The sequence below is a fragment of the Miniopterus schreibersii genome (assembly GCF_964146895.1).
Source record: "Miniopterus schreibersii genome assembly, chromosome: 17".
NCBI lineage: Eukaryota > Metazoa > Chordata > Mammalia > Chiroptera > Miniopteridae > Miniopterus > Miniopterus schreibersii.
Window position 1 is genome coordinate 28,481,703 of NC_138117.1, and position 16,525 is coordinate 28,498,227.

Here is a 16,525-nt window from a genome sequence, read left to right on the forward strand (position 1 = left end):
CCCCAGAAATATGCCAGAATTGCCAGAAATATGAACAAGTGAGCCCTAGAGCAACTTAAGCCCGAAACATTGCTGGAGGCAAATGACAAAACTGAAGCTATCCTACTTTGGACATATCATGAGAAGGCACTGTTCTTTGAAAAAGATAATAATGCTGGGAAAAATAGAAGGGAGCAGTAAAAGAGGAAGACCAAATATAAGATGGATTGATTCCACAAAAAAGAAGCCATAGGCCTGAGTCTATAGGAGCTGAGCAGGGCTGCTGAGGATAGGACATTGTGGACGTCACTTTCATGGGATCACCAGAAGTAACACACACACACACACACACACTATATATTCTGTATACTATTTACTTTCCAACTTAACAAATCTCAAAAACCCAAACCTCTGTGACCAAAATCTCCACAAGCATCATTTTAAATTTCTGTATAGAATTACATTGACAAATTCTTTTCTAGAAAGATTCTCCCAGTATATGCTTTAAACCAGTAATGTATAAAAAAGTATTTAGTGTTCTTAACAATATACTAGCTTTACTAAAATTTTTCATTTCTTTTTTCCATCGTGCCATTCTGCTCTTAAGCTCACCTTAAAGGATGGAAAGGGGTTGGTGGATGGGGAGGAAAAACATCTAAAAAAACAAATGAAAATTACATACAATAATGATAGCCATACAGTCTACAAGTGATATCCATTTTCAATTTCTCCGTCAGCCTCCATTTTTAAAGGGAACTTCTCAGATAATATGAATGAGGTATCAAAGCTTATTTTTTTAAACAGCCTTAGTATCATTTTAAAATCCCATTCAAGTAGTTTACATTCAATAAATGTCTCTAAATTACTAGACTTGGGAAATCTATTTAACAATGCATAACAATTTCCTATACTTTAATAGCACAGTTTTCAGAACATGATTTCATTTTAGCTATTTAGAAACCTTGAGAAGTAGATTAAATGTTTTACTTGCTGACTATCTGCAGGAAGGAACTAATCTTAACAGAAGATAAAAATGCAGAGGTTTTCTCAGCATATTGTGGAAGTAATCAAATGAGAAGGCCATTAGACTGAGATGACTCTGATACTTGGTAGCCTAGGAAGGAAACCAAAACCTAAGCCAGAGTCAATTCCTGTAAATGCCTCAAGGATAAGAACCACCAGTCACAAACAGCCAACTAGGTTTTCCCAAATAATGCAACCACTTAAGTTATAGCCAATCAGATAATTGCTTCGCTTTGCCTATTGTCTATAAAAACCTCGCCTTTAGCTTCGGTCAGTTGAGCCCTCCTAATCACTTCGATTGCTGCTGCCCGGTTTGAATAAATTTTTGTTCAGATTCAAAATTCTTAATATGCCCCCGCTTATCTTTTAAACAACATTGTCTTAAGAAAAACACTATGAACAGAAAAAGTTAAAAATATATCAGTAAAATAATGGATAAGTGATTACTGTTTGCATATGAATTACACTTATTTAGAAGAGTTTTTAAAATGCAAGAGGAGGATAACTTTGAGAATGAAGTTATTCATAAAGGAGTAGTATAATTTTACCCTTCTGGGTACCCAGAAAAGAGTAGACAGGATTTGGAATTGCCAAGGTCACATTATTTAAGACTATTAGCTGGTTCTTTTATGCAAATAACATGTTGAGTCAAAAACAGTTCTCAAATAGTAACAAAAGTGTGCTTTTATTAGTTGGATGCTCATCCTTCAAGACTGAGCTGAACATGAAGCCTTTAGACATTCTGAGGCCAAATTAATCATGATGTTGTATGGGCTTCTGTAGCCGTTTGTGAACTGGTCTATTTTAAATTATATTACATTATATTTTAGCTTATTTATAGGTGTTTCCTCCACTATGTGAGTACTGTGGATTCCCAATGATATCCAGTATCTTTGTATCCTCTGCTCCTAACTTAGTCCTTACAGTAGACGCTTAACCACTTTAACTAGTAGTGAACCAGTGTTTATATGGCTGAGACTGATTCCCCAAGACAAATTTAACACGTATACTCTGTGAACGAGTTCCATTCATTTTTCTATCCATCCCTGGTTGCATTAAATTACCATTCACTTTTGTTCAAATCGTAGACAGTATTATTGCTCTGTGTCAACAGGCTAGAATAATTTTCCGGAAAGACCCACAAGAATGAAAGGTTTAACCCTGGCCGCCAGGCGCTGTCCTCCGTGCGCGGCGCTGCCCTCAGTCCTACGCTGTCCTGCGGGCCGCCGGCTCCGGGACGAGGAAGCCCGGCGCGCAGGCCGGGCGGGGGCGGGTTGTGCAGCGGGGGGTCGGTGTCGCGGCGTCGGAGCTCCGCAGGCAGGGAACGTGCGCGACGGAGCGAAGGTTGCCGGCGGGCCGCATATTCCGCGCACTTGCGGCGGCCAATCCGGCCCGGTGGGCTTCCAGGGGGCGGGGCGAGCGCGACCAGTGCAGGCCGTAGTGGAGTGAGGAGTCGGCCTTCGGGGTTTCTGGCGGCTGCCGCGGCGCCGGCCCTCACCACTTCACTCGTGCGGAATGCTGCTTTTGGCGTGGGGCGGGCAGTGGGCGGCCGCACGGCGTCTCCGCGGGAAGAGGGCGGCGCTGTGGGCGGCCACCGCGCTCCGAGGGCCCAGGACAGCCTTCACCCGGGCGGCCTCCTGCAGCGGATCCTCAGGGCTGGTTGGCGGCCCGAGCGCTGGGCTTCGGGGAGCCGCGCTGCTTTTCCGGCGTCCGGTGCCAGCGCAGGTGCGCCGTCGAGGGCTTGCTCGCCCGAGGAAGGGTGGGAAGTGGGCGTAGCGTCCTGTCTGGGGAGCCCTGGCGCTCCGACAGCGCCCCACGCCTGCCGGTGGCTGTAGCCCTCGGCAGGGTCCCCAGGAGTCGCAGGCCCCGCCTCGGGAACAGCCAGTGGTCCCGGGGGCTCGGCGCCCGCGAGTCCAGTAACATCCTTTGGAAAATGGTTATTCTCTGGGTGGTTCCAAGCATTATTTTTTTTAGGTTGTTCTATTTTAGGAAATATCTTGTTCCCTGGGAAAAGGGGATGGAGAGGTTAAACTTCTCATTTTAACCTGAGTAAATTGTCTTCTAATCCTGCCCTGTGAAGTATCCGGATTAGCAGACTTGGTTGAAACTTGGAGGAAATGCCTAACATGGGAATTGGAATCTAATTATATTTTAGCATAAAGGAATTAGGCATGCCTTTTGAAGTATATGTGCGGTGAAATTCATTTTCAGATATTCGGGGGACCCTTGTTTCCATGAAATTTGATGTGGATTTCAAGTAAAATAGTTTCCTTACAAGGAACAAGGGATGGATACTCTCTTTAGAGAGTTACTTTGTTTGTTTGTTTGTTTTGGTACTAGCTATAGTATAAATATTTTAGAAGTACTAAAATGGTCTGGACTTTACATAATCTGGTTTTTCAGTGTTTTACTTACATAAACTAATTTTAGTTTTTGAAGAGCAAATGTGTGTAAATCTTTGACAATCAAATGGGAGTGAAGTTCTTATTAACAGTGAAATAGAAGAAACTATTCCAGTAAACTTTTTACATGTTCATGGTCACACTATTTAAAAAGCTTGGAGCTGGGATGCAAACCTAGGTCTTCAAACTCCAGCTCAGCTTGTGTACTTATGACTGGAATTAAGGAAATTCATTCTGTTAGCCAGTTTGATTTTCTTAGCTCTGTAGATTATTTGGGAGAATTCCTTAAATCACCTCATGTGACAAGTTCTCTTTTCATTATCTTAAAAATTTTTTTCTTAACTTAAAAGTTGGTCTAAATGCAATTTATTATGTACTTAACTTATAGAGGTCTCTATTTCAATAGATTCCTGTTTGTTGGGAAAGATGTGTTCGATGCTTACACACACAAGTTGAAAAATCAGAAGATGGAAGACTAATTTATACTGGAAATCTGGCTCGAACAGTATTTGGTGGGTAATTAGAAATGAGGGTATTGTATTTTTTGTCCTTTTAATTGTAAAAAAAAAAAATGCTCTTAGTCTGTGTCATTTTACTATCTCTTAATTATAAGAACTAAGGAAAAATTAGATTATAATTTTTTTTTCTTGTGGCCTGTTGATACAAGATTTAAAGGTTGATACCTTTGCATATTTAGATTTAAAACTGATTTTTTAAAAATATGTTTTTATTGACTTTTTTAGAGAGGAAGTGGGGGGAAAGAGAGACAGGGATAGAGAGAGGGAGGGATAGAAACATCAATCAGTTGCCTCCCACGCTCACCCCAACTGGCAATCAAACCGGCAACCTAAGGTATATGCCCTGACTAGGAATCGAACCTGCCATCTTTTTGTGTACAGAGCTGTGCTCCAACCAACTGAGCCACCCAGCCAGGGCTAAAATAGGTTTTTGAAGACTATTATGACTTTGTGATCTTACTGTTGGGTAAAGCTTCCTTCCTTTGGTCACCCCTTGGGATGTTTAACAACAGAATAAAACAGCAAAAAGTGTATATTTGTGTAACATTTGAATATACAGATAATAAAAAAGGAAGAATACCTCTGAAGAGTAGTTATTTTGGGGGAATAGATATTTATTGCATATATTTTAAAATTTGGCAGTTAAAATGAGCACATAATACTTTCTTTTACATTTTTTCAGGTAATCTTAGAATTTTCAATAAACATGGTTAGCCCTAGCTGGTTTGGCTCAGTGGTTAGAGTGCTGGCCCTCAGACTGAAGGGTCCCAGGTTTGATTCCCGCCAAAGGGCACAAACCTTGGTTACAAGCTGGATGCCTAGTAGGGTGCGTGCAGGAGACTCTCTCATCATTGATGTTTCTATATCTCCCTCCATTTCTCGCTCTGAAATCAATAAAAACATATTTAAAAAAAGAAAAGAAACATACTAGCCATTGGTACATGTTTTTTTTAAGAAAAATAAGATAAATTTAAAGAGTATAAGCTGAACTATTTGGAGGATTTTTTTTTTTTAATCCTCACCTGAGGATATTTTTTCCATTGCTTTTCAGAGTCGAAGGGAGAGGAATAGAGAGAAACATCTATGTGAGAGAAACATTGATTGGTTGCCTCCCGAATGCGCCCCAACTGGACAGAGAGTGGAGCTTGCAACCAACGTATGTGCCCTTGGCCGAAATCAAACCTGGGATCCTTCAGTCCGCAGGCTGACATTAACCACTGAGCAAAACAGGCTAGAGCTGGAGGATTATTTTTATAACTAAGTCTACCATAATATATATATTTTTAATCTATCTTTATTGATTTCAGAGAGAGGAAAGGAGAGGGAGAGAGAGAGAGAAACATCAATGATGAGAGAGTCATTGATCAGCTCCTTCCTGCAGGACCCCTATTGGGGATGGAGCCCGAAACCCAGGCATGTGCCCTGACCAGGAATAGAACCACGATCTCCTGGATCATAGATGCTCAACTGCTGAGCCACACCTGGCCAGCCCACATAAGATTTTAGCACCCACATAGGCATTTGTGTTTTTCAAAGTAATTTTTATTGATTGATTGATTTTAGAGAGAGAGGAAGGGGGGAGAGAGAGAAACACTGATTTATTCCACTTATTTATACATTCATTGGTTGTTGCTTGTATGGGCCCTGACCAGGGATTGAACCCACAACCTTGGTGTATCAGGATGACACACTAATCTACTGAGCTACCAGGCCATTGCTTGCATTTGTGTTTTTGATCATGCTCGTATCAACCAATCATCTAAAATTTACTCTGGAAATCTGTAAGTTCTCAAGTGTGTGACATTAAAATAGAGTACATGTAAAGTACAGTTGTAGCTATTTAAAACTTTTTAGGAATAACGACAGGTTACTATCACTATTGAGTGGAGTTCTGATGTTATTGATTGCAATAACCAATTTTGAATGGATAAATATTTCTTCAGAAGTCAATACATGACTAGGCCATTGAGCCTGTGCTCTGTCACATCTCTGTCCTTGGATACCTGGATTAATGCCACTGAGCTGTATTAACAGTGATCCCCATTGTACCCTTCCTGCTGAACACAGTCACTGTTCCTTCAAATGCAGCAAGGGTTATCAATTTATCTAATGTTCCCATTTGTCTTCATTCTAGAAAGAAGAGACTATTAATAGGAATTAATTTTGGTATGGGTAGGATATAATATTTGTGGAAGAGCATAGCTATCCGGGTTATTCAAAGTTCTAAAATTATAACTTGTAGAGGAATTTAATGTTCGACTTCTTTCAGTATTATGATAATGGAAAGTCACTCTATATACTTATCACAGGTTAATATTTTTTCTGTGTAGAAACAGGGAGAAACATTTTTTTCTATGTAAAACTACGTGAGAGACATAAAGTTATACAGGTACCATTCCTGGAGGTTCTTCAGACTACCAAATGGGTCCTAGTTTAAAGACATTTGAAGAGCCTTTTAGTTAATAGTTTTTGTTAATTTAGCAACAAATAATTACTGATGTTATAGTATTCTCATTTTAAGGTGAATAGAATTTAAACATGAAGAGGTGTGAAAGAAGGGCATCCCAGGCGTGGAAGTAGTATGAGCAAAGGCAGGAAGATGGGAAAGCCTAGAATATGTTCATTTCTTTTTTATTTTTGAAATTTATAAGAGTTTATTTGAGCCAAACTGATGACATATGCCAGGGAGCAAGATATCAGATGCTCTTAGAATATGTTTAAAAAATAGCAATTACTTCAATCCAGGCAAAATAAAGTGTATGTGTGTTAGTTTTCTAGGGCTCTTGTAATAAATTTTCACGAAATTGGTGGCTTAAAAACAACAGAAATTTATTCTCACAGTTTTGAAGGCTAGAAGTCTGAAGTCAAAGTGTTGGCAGGACCATGCTCTCTATGAAGGCTCTGGGGAAGAAACCTTCCTTGCCTCTTCTAGCTTCTGGTAGCTCCCAGCAATACTTTTGTGTACCTTGGCTTGTTGCTGCATAATTCATCTCTGCATTCTGTTTCCCAAGCCCTTATCTGTGTCTGTCCTATTCTGTCCTTATAAGGATACTCTCATTGGATTTAGGGCCCACCCTAATCCAGTATGATCTCATCTCAATATTTAATTGTCTTCACAGACCCTATTTCCAAATAAGTTCACATTCTGAGGTTCAGGGTAGACATAAATTTGGGGGGATGCTGTTCAACCCACTACACTGTGACAAATGTAATAGGGATAAAAGAGGTAATTGGAAGGGCTGAGGAGGCTTTTATATTGGAGGCAACTTGATCCACATTGTATCCCATGTGTACCAGTGTCATGGCAACTACTGTGGGAGGAAGGAATTATTTTTAAATTACTGATGCAGGATAATTAAGCCTTCAACCAACAGCAATGTATGAGAGTGTCTGCTTTGTTAAGGCCTCACTAACAGAGTATATTGTCAAACTTTTGGTTTTTGCCAGTTTGGGGCAAAACGGTATCTCATTGTGGTTTTTATTGCATGTTTCATATGATTGAGGTTTAGCATCATTTCATCTGTTTAAGGACTATGTGCATTTTTGTTTCAGTGAACTGTCTGCTTATATTCCCTGCATGTTTGTGTACAGTGTTGGTCTTTTTATTCTCATATACTAGAGAGAGGAAAGGGGAGAGAGAGAGAGACATTGATAGGTTGCCTCTCACACGCATTCCAACCTGGGACCAAACCCACAACCTAAGTATGCGCCCTGACTGGGAATCAAACCCGAGACTTTTTGGTGTACGGGACAACACTCCAGCCAACTGAGCCACAGCAGCCAGGGTAGTACCATGCTATTTTAATTATAGTCTTACGTTTTATTATCTAACACCCCCTCCATTTTTATTTATGCTTCTTTTGTTTTTCCAAATTAACTTTATAATCTCAACTTGTCTATTTTCCAAACATGGTATTTTTATTGGGATTAAGTTAAAAGTGTACATTCAAACTAAGAAATTTACATTTAAAGTCATTTATTTAGTTATTGTAGTAAAATATATAACAAAATTTACCATTTTAACCATTTTTAAGTATATAGTTCAGAAGTCATTGATTTGAATCTTTCTAACATGATAAGTTGAATACCTTTCCCATATATTTCTTACCCACTGGTGTTATTTTTATTTTTTATATTTGGTAATTTGTTGTTTTACTCCTAAGTGTAACTTAGCTTGTAAAGTTAGCCCCACATTTGAAGATTTTAAATTAGATATGTGCAAGTGCTTGTTAATAGAGTTTTATTTGATAAGGTGCTGACTGAATTGATTTTTGTAGTAGTCATGAGGATCTTTGGGTAATATTAAATCTTTTGTTGGGGAACTGAAGTAGAGGCCAGTTAACACTAAAGCTGATTTCCACTTTAGAGAGGCAGTGCATTGGAATGGCCAATGACCTGGACGCAAGTCGCATGGCCTGGATTTGAGTCCCAGCACTGCCACTTGGTAGCTATGTGACATTGAGCAAGCGCCTCATTTTCCTCATCTCTTAAGTTACCTCTGATAATAATTGTGCATGTATGTTACAGGGCTTTCTATAGATCTCATGAACAATATGTAGAGTGCTTCAGACAGAGCCTGGAATGATTTAACAGTTATATGTATTTTGATTTTGTTGTAGTTTTAATAATGATATAGTAAAGAAAAAGGTGGAAAATTAATTGGATAGATTGATTCTTTTATACAATGTAAAAGTATTAATCCTCTCCCTTTTTTTTTTCTATTTAGGTGTGAAATGTTTCTCTTATTCTACAAGTGCGATCAGCCTTGCCTTTCTACCATACATTTTTGCACAAAATAATGTTGTATTTGGGAGTCTGCCTTTGCAAATCTTATTTTATGGCATCATAGGCAGCTTTACAGTGGTCACTCCAGTCCTGCTTCACTTTGTTACAAAAGGCTATGTCATTCGGTTGTACCATGAGGCCACTACAGACACTTACAAAGCCATTACTTACAATGTTTTGCTTTCAGAAACGAGTACCGTTTTTCACCAGAGTGACGTGAAGATTCCAAACAGCACACATGTGTTTACCACATTTTATGCTAAAACAAAATCACTGTTAGTTAATCCAGGTCTCTTTCCAAACTCCAAAGACTATGATCATCTAATGGGTTATGACAAACCATTCACTTTTGATATGGAAGAAACCAGTGAAAAGAAACAGCTTGAAGATGAGAAATGAGCCTGTTGTTTTTATGTTTGTGCTTAAATGTGATTTATTTTCCCATGTATAATAAAATCGCCTTTACTTTTGTTTCTGTTAGTGACATTGTTAAAAATAACTTGAAACTGTAGCAAACAATTTTTGATTAATTTTCAGAGAATTATGTTCTTTTATAATAAGCTATGTTTGAAAAACAAAACATAATACTCTGCCACTTGTGTTTTAAAAAAGGTGTGAAAATACATGTGCATGCTGGCATATGCATGGATAAGTGTGGTTGCCTCTCAGCTGGGGATCTGGTGTCAGATACATAAGGGAGTTATTTTTCCTTTGTGTTTGGATTTTTATAAGTGTATAGATACTATCTTTTCTCACGTTAAAAACTATTTTTAAAAATTTACATATTCTGGAAAGCAGTGTTAATCTGCTGTCTTTGGTTTAGTACACAGCTCGTTGCCTCATTTCTCTGGCAAGGCTTCCCGTACATAGTAAGGTTCTCCGTGTCGTCAGCTATGGGGGAAATGGTGACCTAAGCAGTTCTGTGTTCTGTGGTCCCATTTGTCCCTTGTGCACTCCTCCCTTTAACACCATCTCAGTAGGAAGAGCACATGTACTAAGTAGGTGGATAGTACATTTTATAAAATAGCAATCTCTGTGCTAACTAAATATTGGCATTTTAAGATTTTTACCTCTAATTGTAAAATAAAAGTTGGTTCCCGTGAAGGATTTTCAGCCAGGAACAAAAGACCTCGAACAATACTATTTAGATCTGTAGATACTTATTAAGTGCCTAGAGTGTGCCGGGTACTGTGCTAGTTGCCAGAGTCACAGTTAAGAACGAAACACCCAGACTGTATGGAGGTGCCTAATGTCACTGCTGTCAAGGCAGTAAATCTAATCTTCATGGCTTGCCTCTGTGCAAGGGGGGCTGATGGAGAAGCAGCGGGGCCATCACTAGTTCTTAGGGAAGATCATTCAAGTCTTACAGCTTAAGGTAGAACAGTACTCATCTTTCGGAGACCCAGAGCCCGTCTTCCACTAGGATCTCCCCAGCAGAAGGCGGGCTCTGGGTCTCAGAAAGATGAACAAGTTGGCACCATCTCTGTCCTCAGGTTGGGTCTCTGCTTGCCTGTTCTGTCCCGTGTTACATAATACATACTTGTTGCTGTCCTATAGTTAATGTGATTGATATCTTTCTATAAAAAATTATTACATCAAATTGCTCATTATAAAATACTGGAAAGTAGAAGCAAGAAAAAATGCCTAGTTCTAAAAAACCCTACACAGCATCGTTAACATTTAGAAGTTTTCTAAGGGTCATGTGCATCATAATTTGTTTTGAGTACATTATACCTTTTTTTAAATGTCCTCTATCCATGTAACCATTTTGTCACCTGTGTAACGGAGTGAAAAATCTATTTTTGTTAGTGTCAGAATGATTCTTCAGAAGACAATTTGGTTCAGGAAAAAGAAAATAGCTTAAAAGATGAATGAGAAAGATGATTTCTCAAAAGGATCAGCATGCAGAGGATAACATGAGTCATCAACAAAGTCAGCAGAAAGAACTCGGGCCCAGGTAAGGAGGAGTATACGCACATCTCTCCATGCCACTTCACTACCCTAACCCCAGGCAGAATGATCTTGGAAAGATTGGGAACGTGGTGTGTCCCCCACTGTGTGTGTGAAGGGCTTTGAGTCAGTTTTGAGTCTCAAAAGGCAGGGTGATCCCAGCTGACATCTCGGTTACATCAGATAATATACCCTTGGACAATAAAATGTATTATAATCCTTTTTCTCAATGTAGAGTTCATTATAATGTAACACTGCAGCTTTTGAGAACCAGTAACAAATGGGCATGAATAATAGCCTTAGCTTGGAAACAATTGTTAAAATTATATTGATTTTTTTCAGAACACTTTACTTTTGTTGTTGATTTTCTTTCACTGAGAATTTCAAACATTCAGAAGTGTAAGTGGACAAGGAGCCAAAATGACCAATTTTTGGCCAATATTATTTCTAGACTCCACCACTTGCTCTCTACTTTTATTTGGAAGCATCTCAGACGTCATAACTTTCTTTAATTTTGTAACGCTACAAGGTGAGAGCTTAAAAAATATGACTACTATTCCATTATAATACCTAAACCACCTCCCCCAATGTTATAAAATATTTAGTCTGTTCAAATATCCAATTGTTTTATAATCTTCCCTCATCCCCCATTTTGTTTGGATTAAGATCTAAGTAAAGTTCACACCTTAGTCACTGATTTTTAAAAAATATATGTCTTTATTAATAGATTTCAGAATGAGCAACGGGGAGGGGGAGAGCGAGAGAGATAATGATGAGTCATTGATTGGCTGCTTCCTATGCTCCCCCTATGGGGATCAAGCCTGAAACCCAGGCATGTACCCTGACTGGGAATTGAGCCTCGATCTCCTGGATCATAGGTTGATGCTCAACTGCTGAGCCACACTGGCCGGGTGTTAGTCACCAATTTTTGACACTTTATGACTTCAAATTATGGGCCCTTTTTTTCCCCACCTTTCCCCCCTCCTTGCAAGTTATCTGTTGAAGAAACTGTTGTTTGTTCTTTACATGTTTTCATGGTCTAGATTTTCTGATTGTATTCTCAAGGTGTAATTTGACATATTTCTCTGTCTTCTGTATTTCCTATAAATTGGTAGTTGGGCTTGAGGCTTCATCAGATTGAGGTTTGATTGTTTTGGACAAGACTAATTCATAGTTTATGTTGTTTGTATTATGGGTTGCTGCATACAAAACTGCCCCTTAAACTTTGAGGTTTAAAGTAAGAGATGCCACATTAACAAAAGAAAGGCAAAAAATCATGGTCTTATCAATAGATGCAGAAGCAGCATTTGGTGATAAGATACAACATCCATTTATGATTAAAACACTCCATAAAATAGAAATAGAAGGAAAGTACCTCAACATAATAAAGGCCATCTATGATAAACCCTAACATCATACTCAATGGTGAAAAACTGAAAGCTTTTCCTCTAAGATCAGGAACAAGGCAAGGATGTCCACTCTCACCACTCTTATTCAACATAGTTCTGGAAGTCCTAGCCAGAGCAATCAGGCAAGAGAAAGAAATAACAGGTAGACAAGTAGGGAAGGAAGAAGTAAAACTTAACTTTTTGTGGATGACATGATTCTGTATATAGAAAACCCTAAAGACTTCACCAAAAAACTGTTAAACAATAAGTACAGTAAAGTTACAGGATACAAAGTCAATGTACAAAAATCCATTGCCTTCCTATATACTAACAACAAAATTTCAAAAAACCCCCACACAGTTCCTTTTGCAGTTGCAAGCAAAAGAATAAAATACCTAGAAACAAACTTAACAAAGAATGTGAAAGACCCATATACTGAAAATTACAAAGCAGCATTAACAGAGATTGGAAAAAACCCAACAAAATGGAAAAATATCCTGTGTTCATGGATTGGAAGAATCAACATAGTTAGAATGGCTACATTACCCAAAGCAACATACAGATTTAATGCAGTCCCCATCAAAATGCCAATGTCATTTTTTAAAGAAATGGAATGAGAAATGATCAGATTTGTATGGAATCACAAGAGACCCCTAATAGCCAAAGAAAAAAGAATGAAGCTGAAGATATCACACTACCCGACTTTAAAGTATACTACAGAGCTACAATAATCAAAACAGCATGGTATTGGCAGAGAAACACACACAGATCAGTGGAACAGAATAGAGAACCTAGATATAAAACCATATGTATATGGGCAGATAATTTTTGACAAAGGAGCCAGAAAGACACAATTGATTATAGTCTCTTTGTAAATGGTGCTGGGAAAACTGGAAAGCCACACGCAAAAGAATGAAACTGGATTACAGTTAGACCCCCATGAACAAAAACTAACTCAAAATAGATCAAAGACCTAAACATAAGACCCAAAACAATAAGTTACATGGAGGAAAACAGGTACCAAACTTATGGACCTTGGGCGTAGAGAACATTTATGAACTTGACCCCAAAGGCAAGGGGAATAAAGGCAAAAATAAATGAATGGAACTATATCAAACTAAAAAGATTCTGCACAGCAAATGAAATGGAACGAAACAGAGAGGCAGCCAACCAGATGGGAGATGGTATTTGCAAACACTAGCTCCTTGAAGGTTTAATTTAAAAAATATATAAAGAACTTGTAAAACTCAACACCAACCAACCAAACAACCCAATCAAAAAGTGGGCAGGAGATCTGAACAGACCTTTCCCAAGAAGATGTACGAACAGCTAATAGATATATGAAAAGATGTTCAACTTCACTAGCAATTAGGGAAATGCAAATTGAAACTACAATGAGATACCACCTCACACCTTGTGGCTGTTATCAACAAGACAAGCAATAACAAGTGTTGGAGAGGTTGTGGGGAAAAGGGTAACTTCATTCACTGCTGGTGGGAATGTAGACTGGTACAGCCACTATGGAAAGCAGTCTGGCGATTCCTCAAAAAATTAAGAATAGAGCTACCATATGACTCTGCAGTCCCTCTCCTGGGTATATACCCAAAAAACTTGAACACATATATTCTCAAAGATATATGCACCCCTATGTTCATTGTAGCGTTATTCACAGTGGCCAAGACATGGAGACAACCAAAGGTCCTGCGATAGAGGGCTGGATAAAAAGGTGTGGGACATATACAATGGACTACTACTCAGCCATAAGAAAGGATGAAACACTGCTATTTGCAAGAACATGGAAGGCCCTTGAGAATATTATGCTGAGTGAAATAAGTCAGTCAGAAAAAGCTAAGAAACTTATGATTTTACTCACATGTGGGCTATAAAACTGAAACTCATGGACCCAAACAACAGAGTGGTGGTTACCAGAGGGAAGGGGATGGGGGTTAGAGCGGGTCCTATATATGGTGATAGGAGAAGATTTGACTTTGGGTGGTGGGCACACAGTGCAATATATAAAAACCTCCACCTAAAACCTATGTGATCTTATTATCCAATGTCACCCTAATTAATTTTAAAAAATGAAAAAAGTAAAAAAAATAAAAAAGATAAACATGTAATAGTGCACAATGCCTGCTGGTCTGGTATTCAGGAGTGACTTAGCTAAATGGCCTGGCTCAGGTTTGCCCATGAGGTTTCAGTCAAGATAGCTGGTGCTGCTGTCATCTGAAGGCTGAACTGGGGCGGAGGATGTGCTTCCATGATGGCTCACTCACGTGGCTGACAAGTCTGTGCTGGCTCTTTGGTCGGAGGCATCAGTTTCTCACTACGTGGCTCTCTCTTTAGGGCTATTTGCTTCCCCCAGAGCACTTGATCAGGAGAGTGGAAGCCGCATGTCTTTTATAATCTATCTTGGAAGTCGCACATTGTCATTGTGCAATACTTTATTAGTTACACAGTCAGCCTTATTCATTGTTGGAGAGGATGACACAGGACTTGCATCTGGGGAAGTAAAGGTCATTGAAAGTCATCTTAGAGGCTGCCCACCACAGTGGTCACCCATCAAGAGGTACACAATGCCTTTCTGTCTGTAATGGCCAATGCCTAAGTTTACTAATTCATTAGGTGTTGCAAAATGGTTATTTATATTTATTATTCCTTTTTGATAAATAGCTGAAATACTTAGAAAAGTAGAGAACAGAGGATGAGAAGGCACGGAAAACTTGCTGCTGTGATCTGGTCACCAGTAGTTCATTTTCTGCAGAAAAAAATTAGGATAAGTGCTTGATTCTTTCCCTTTATTTACCTGTTTACAAAATAGAGTTGCTTTCCTAGTATCATCTGATGATTAATTAGACTTTAAGAAATTATGAGCTCATGGATTTAAATATATTTGATGTATTTCAATGCATTGAAATTACTATCTTAATGTCCATGTAGCCTACAGGTAGACTGGATAATGGTCCCCCGAGATGTTACATTACACGGCAAAAGGGGTTTTATAGATGGATCTTGAGTTGGGAGGATTATCCTGTATTATCCAGAAAATTCCAGCATAATCACAGGGAACCTTCTAAGACGACCCTGGAGACAGAGGAGAAGGTGATGTAATTATGGAAGCAGAGATAGGAGTACTGAGCTTTGAAGATGAAGGAGTTCAAGGACTGTAGCTCTCAAAGCTGAAAAAGGCAGGGACATGGATTCTTCTAGTCTCCAGAAGGAACCGAATCTGCAGACACTGTGACTCGAACCCAGGGGAACTGATTTCAGACTTCTCACCTCTAGAACTGTAAGGAATGCATCCGTAATTTTTTAAGCCCTAAATTTGTGGTTATTTGTTACAGCGGCAATAGGAAACCCATCTTTGGTCAGAGGGACCGTTTTCAAATTAGTTATCTAAGATGATAAGGTATTTCAGGCTCATCTTTTACGTTTTCTGCCCCAGACCTGGAATCAGCAGTTTCTTCAATCTTTGTTCCTTTTAGTGGGAAATGGTATTTTGAGACCACTAGGGGCATTCATGGGGCTTTTCCTCCTTTTCCCCACAAACTTTTTATTGAAAAAAATATGTTTTTATTGATTTTTAGAAAAAGAAGAAGGGAGAGGGAGGGAGAAAGGGACAGAGAGAGAGAGAGAAAGAGAGAGAAAGAGGGAGAAAAACATCCATGCGAGAGTGAAACATTGATCGACTGCCTCCTTCCGGGTATTGAGCCTGCAACCTGGGCCTGTGCCTTGACCTGGAATCTACCTGGAGACCTTTTGGTGCCTGGGATGATGCTCAACCAACTGAACCATATTTTTAAATTATGGTAAAAAATATATATATATATAACAAAAATTTACCATCTTAACGAATTTTAAGCGTGCAGTTTAGTACAGTTCAGTATAGTGTTAACTATATTTACATTGTTGTGCAACAGATCTCTAGAACATTTTTATCTTGCAAACCTGAAACTTCTTATCCATTGAGCAACTCCCCATGTCCTCCTCCCCCTTGGATTTTTGCCTTTTAAAAAATGGTAAAGTCACACAGTTCTTGAAACCTTTTACCAACATGTGCTTATTTCCCTCTAAACTTGTAGATCTTTAGGCCCCAACTCCAGGCCATTGTAATCCCAAACTATATCCTATAAACAACTTTAAGGAGCAAAGAATCTAAAGGATCACTTGTTTTTCTGGAATGGAGTAAGAGTTTTGAAATGAAATACAGTACATGCCACACACAAGCTAGTGATCATTCTGTTGTTAGGGCTCAAAATACTTCCTGGAGCTTCAGTTTGCATAAGGAAGTGGCTTCTCAAGCCTGGTGGGCCCCCAGCCCACAGTGCAGAACTACAAGCTGGTGGTGTGCCTGGGTTCTCATCTGGCCCGGCTCTGTCCCACGGCTGAACCGCTGCTGAGCAGAAATAGTGTGCATATGACGATTCGGTTCAGATCTATTCACCCAACACTCTGGGCACTGTGAGAAATTGTCTAAAGA

General features: G+C 39.1%; 1 protein-coding gene across 1 annotated transcript; it reads left to right on the plus strand.

The window, feature by feature from the left end:
- The first annotated feature begins 2,399 nt into the window (after nucleotides 1-2,399).
- TMEM70 (transmembrane protein 70) lies at nucleotides 2,400-9,271 on the plus strand. Its single transcript, XM_081116465.1, has 3 exons — nucleotides 2,400-2,727; nucleotides 3,811-3,916; nucleotides 8,649-9,271. The coding sequence occupies exons 1-3, from the start codon at nucleotides 2,518-2,520 to the stop codon at nucleotides 9,104-9,106; spliced, it is 774 nt and encodes a 257-aa protein (XP_080972591.1). The 5' UTR covers nucleotides 2,400-2,517; the 3' UTR covers nucleotides 9,107-9,271.
- Nucleotides 9,272-16,525: the final 7,254 nt, after the last annotated feature.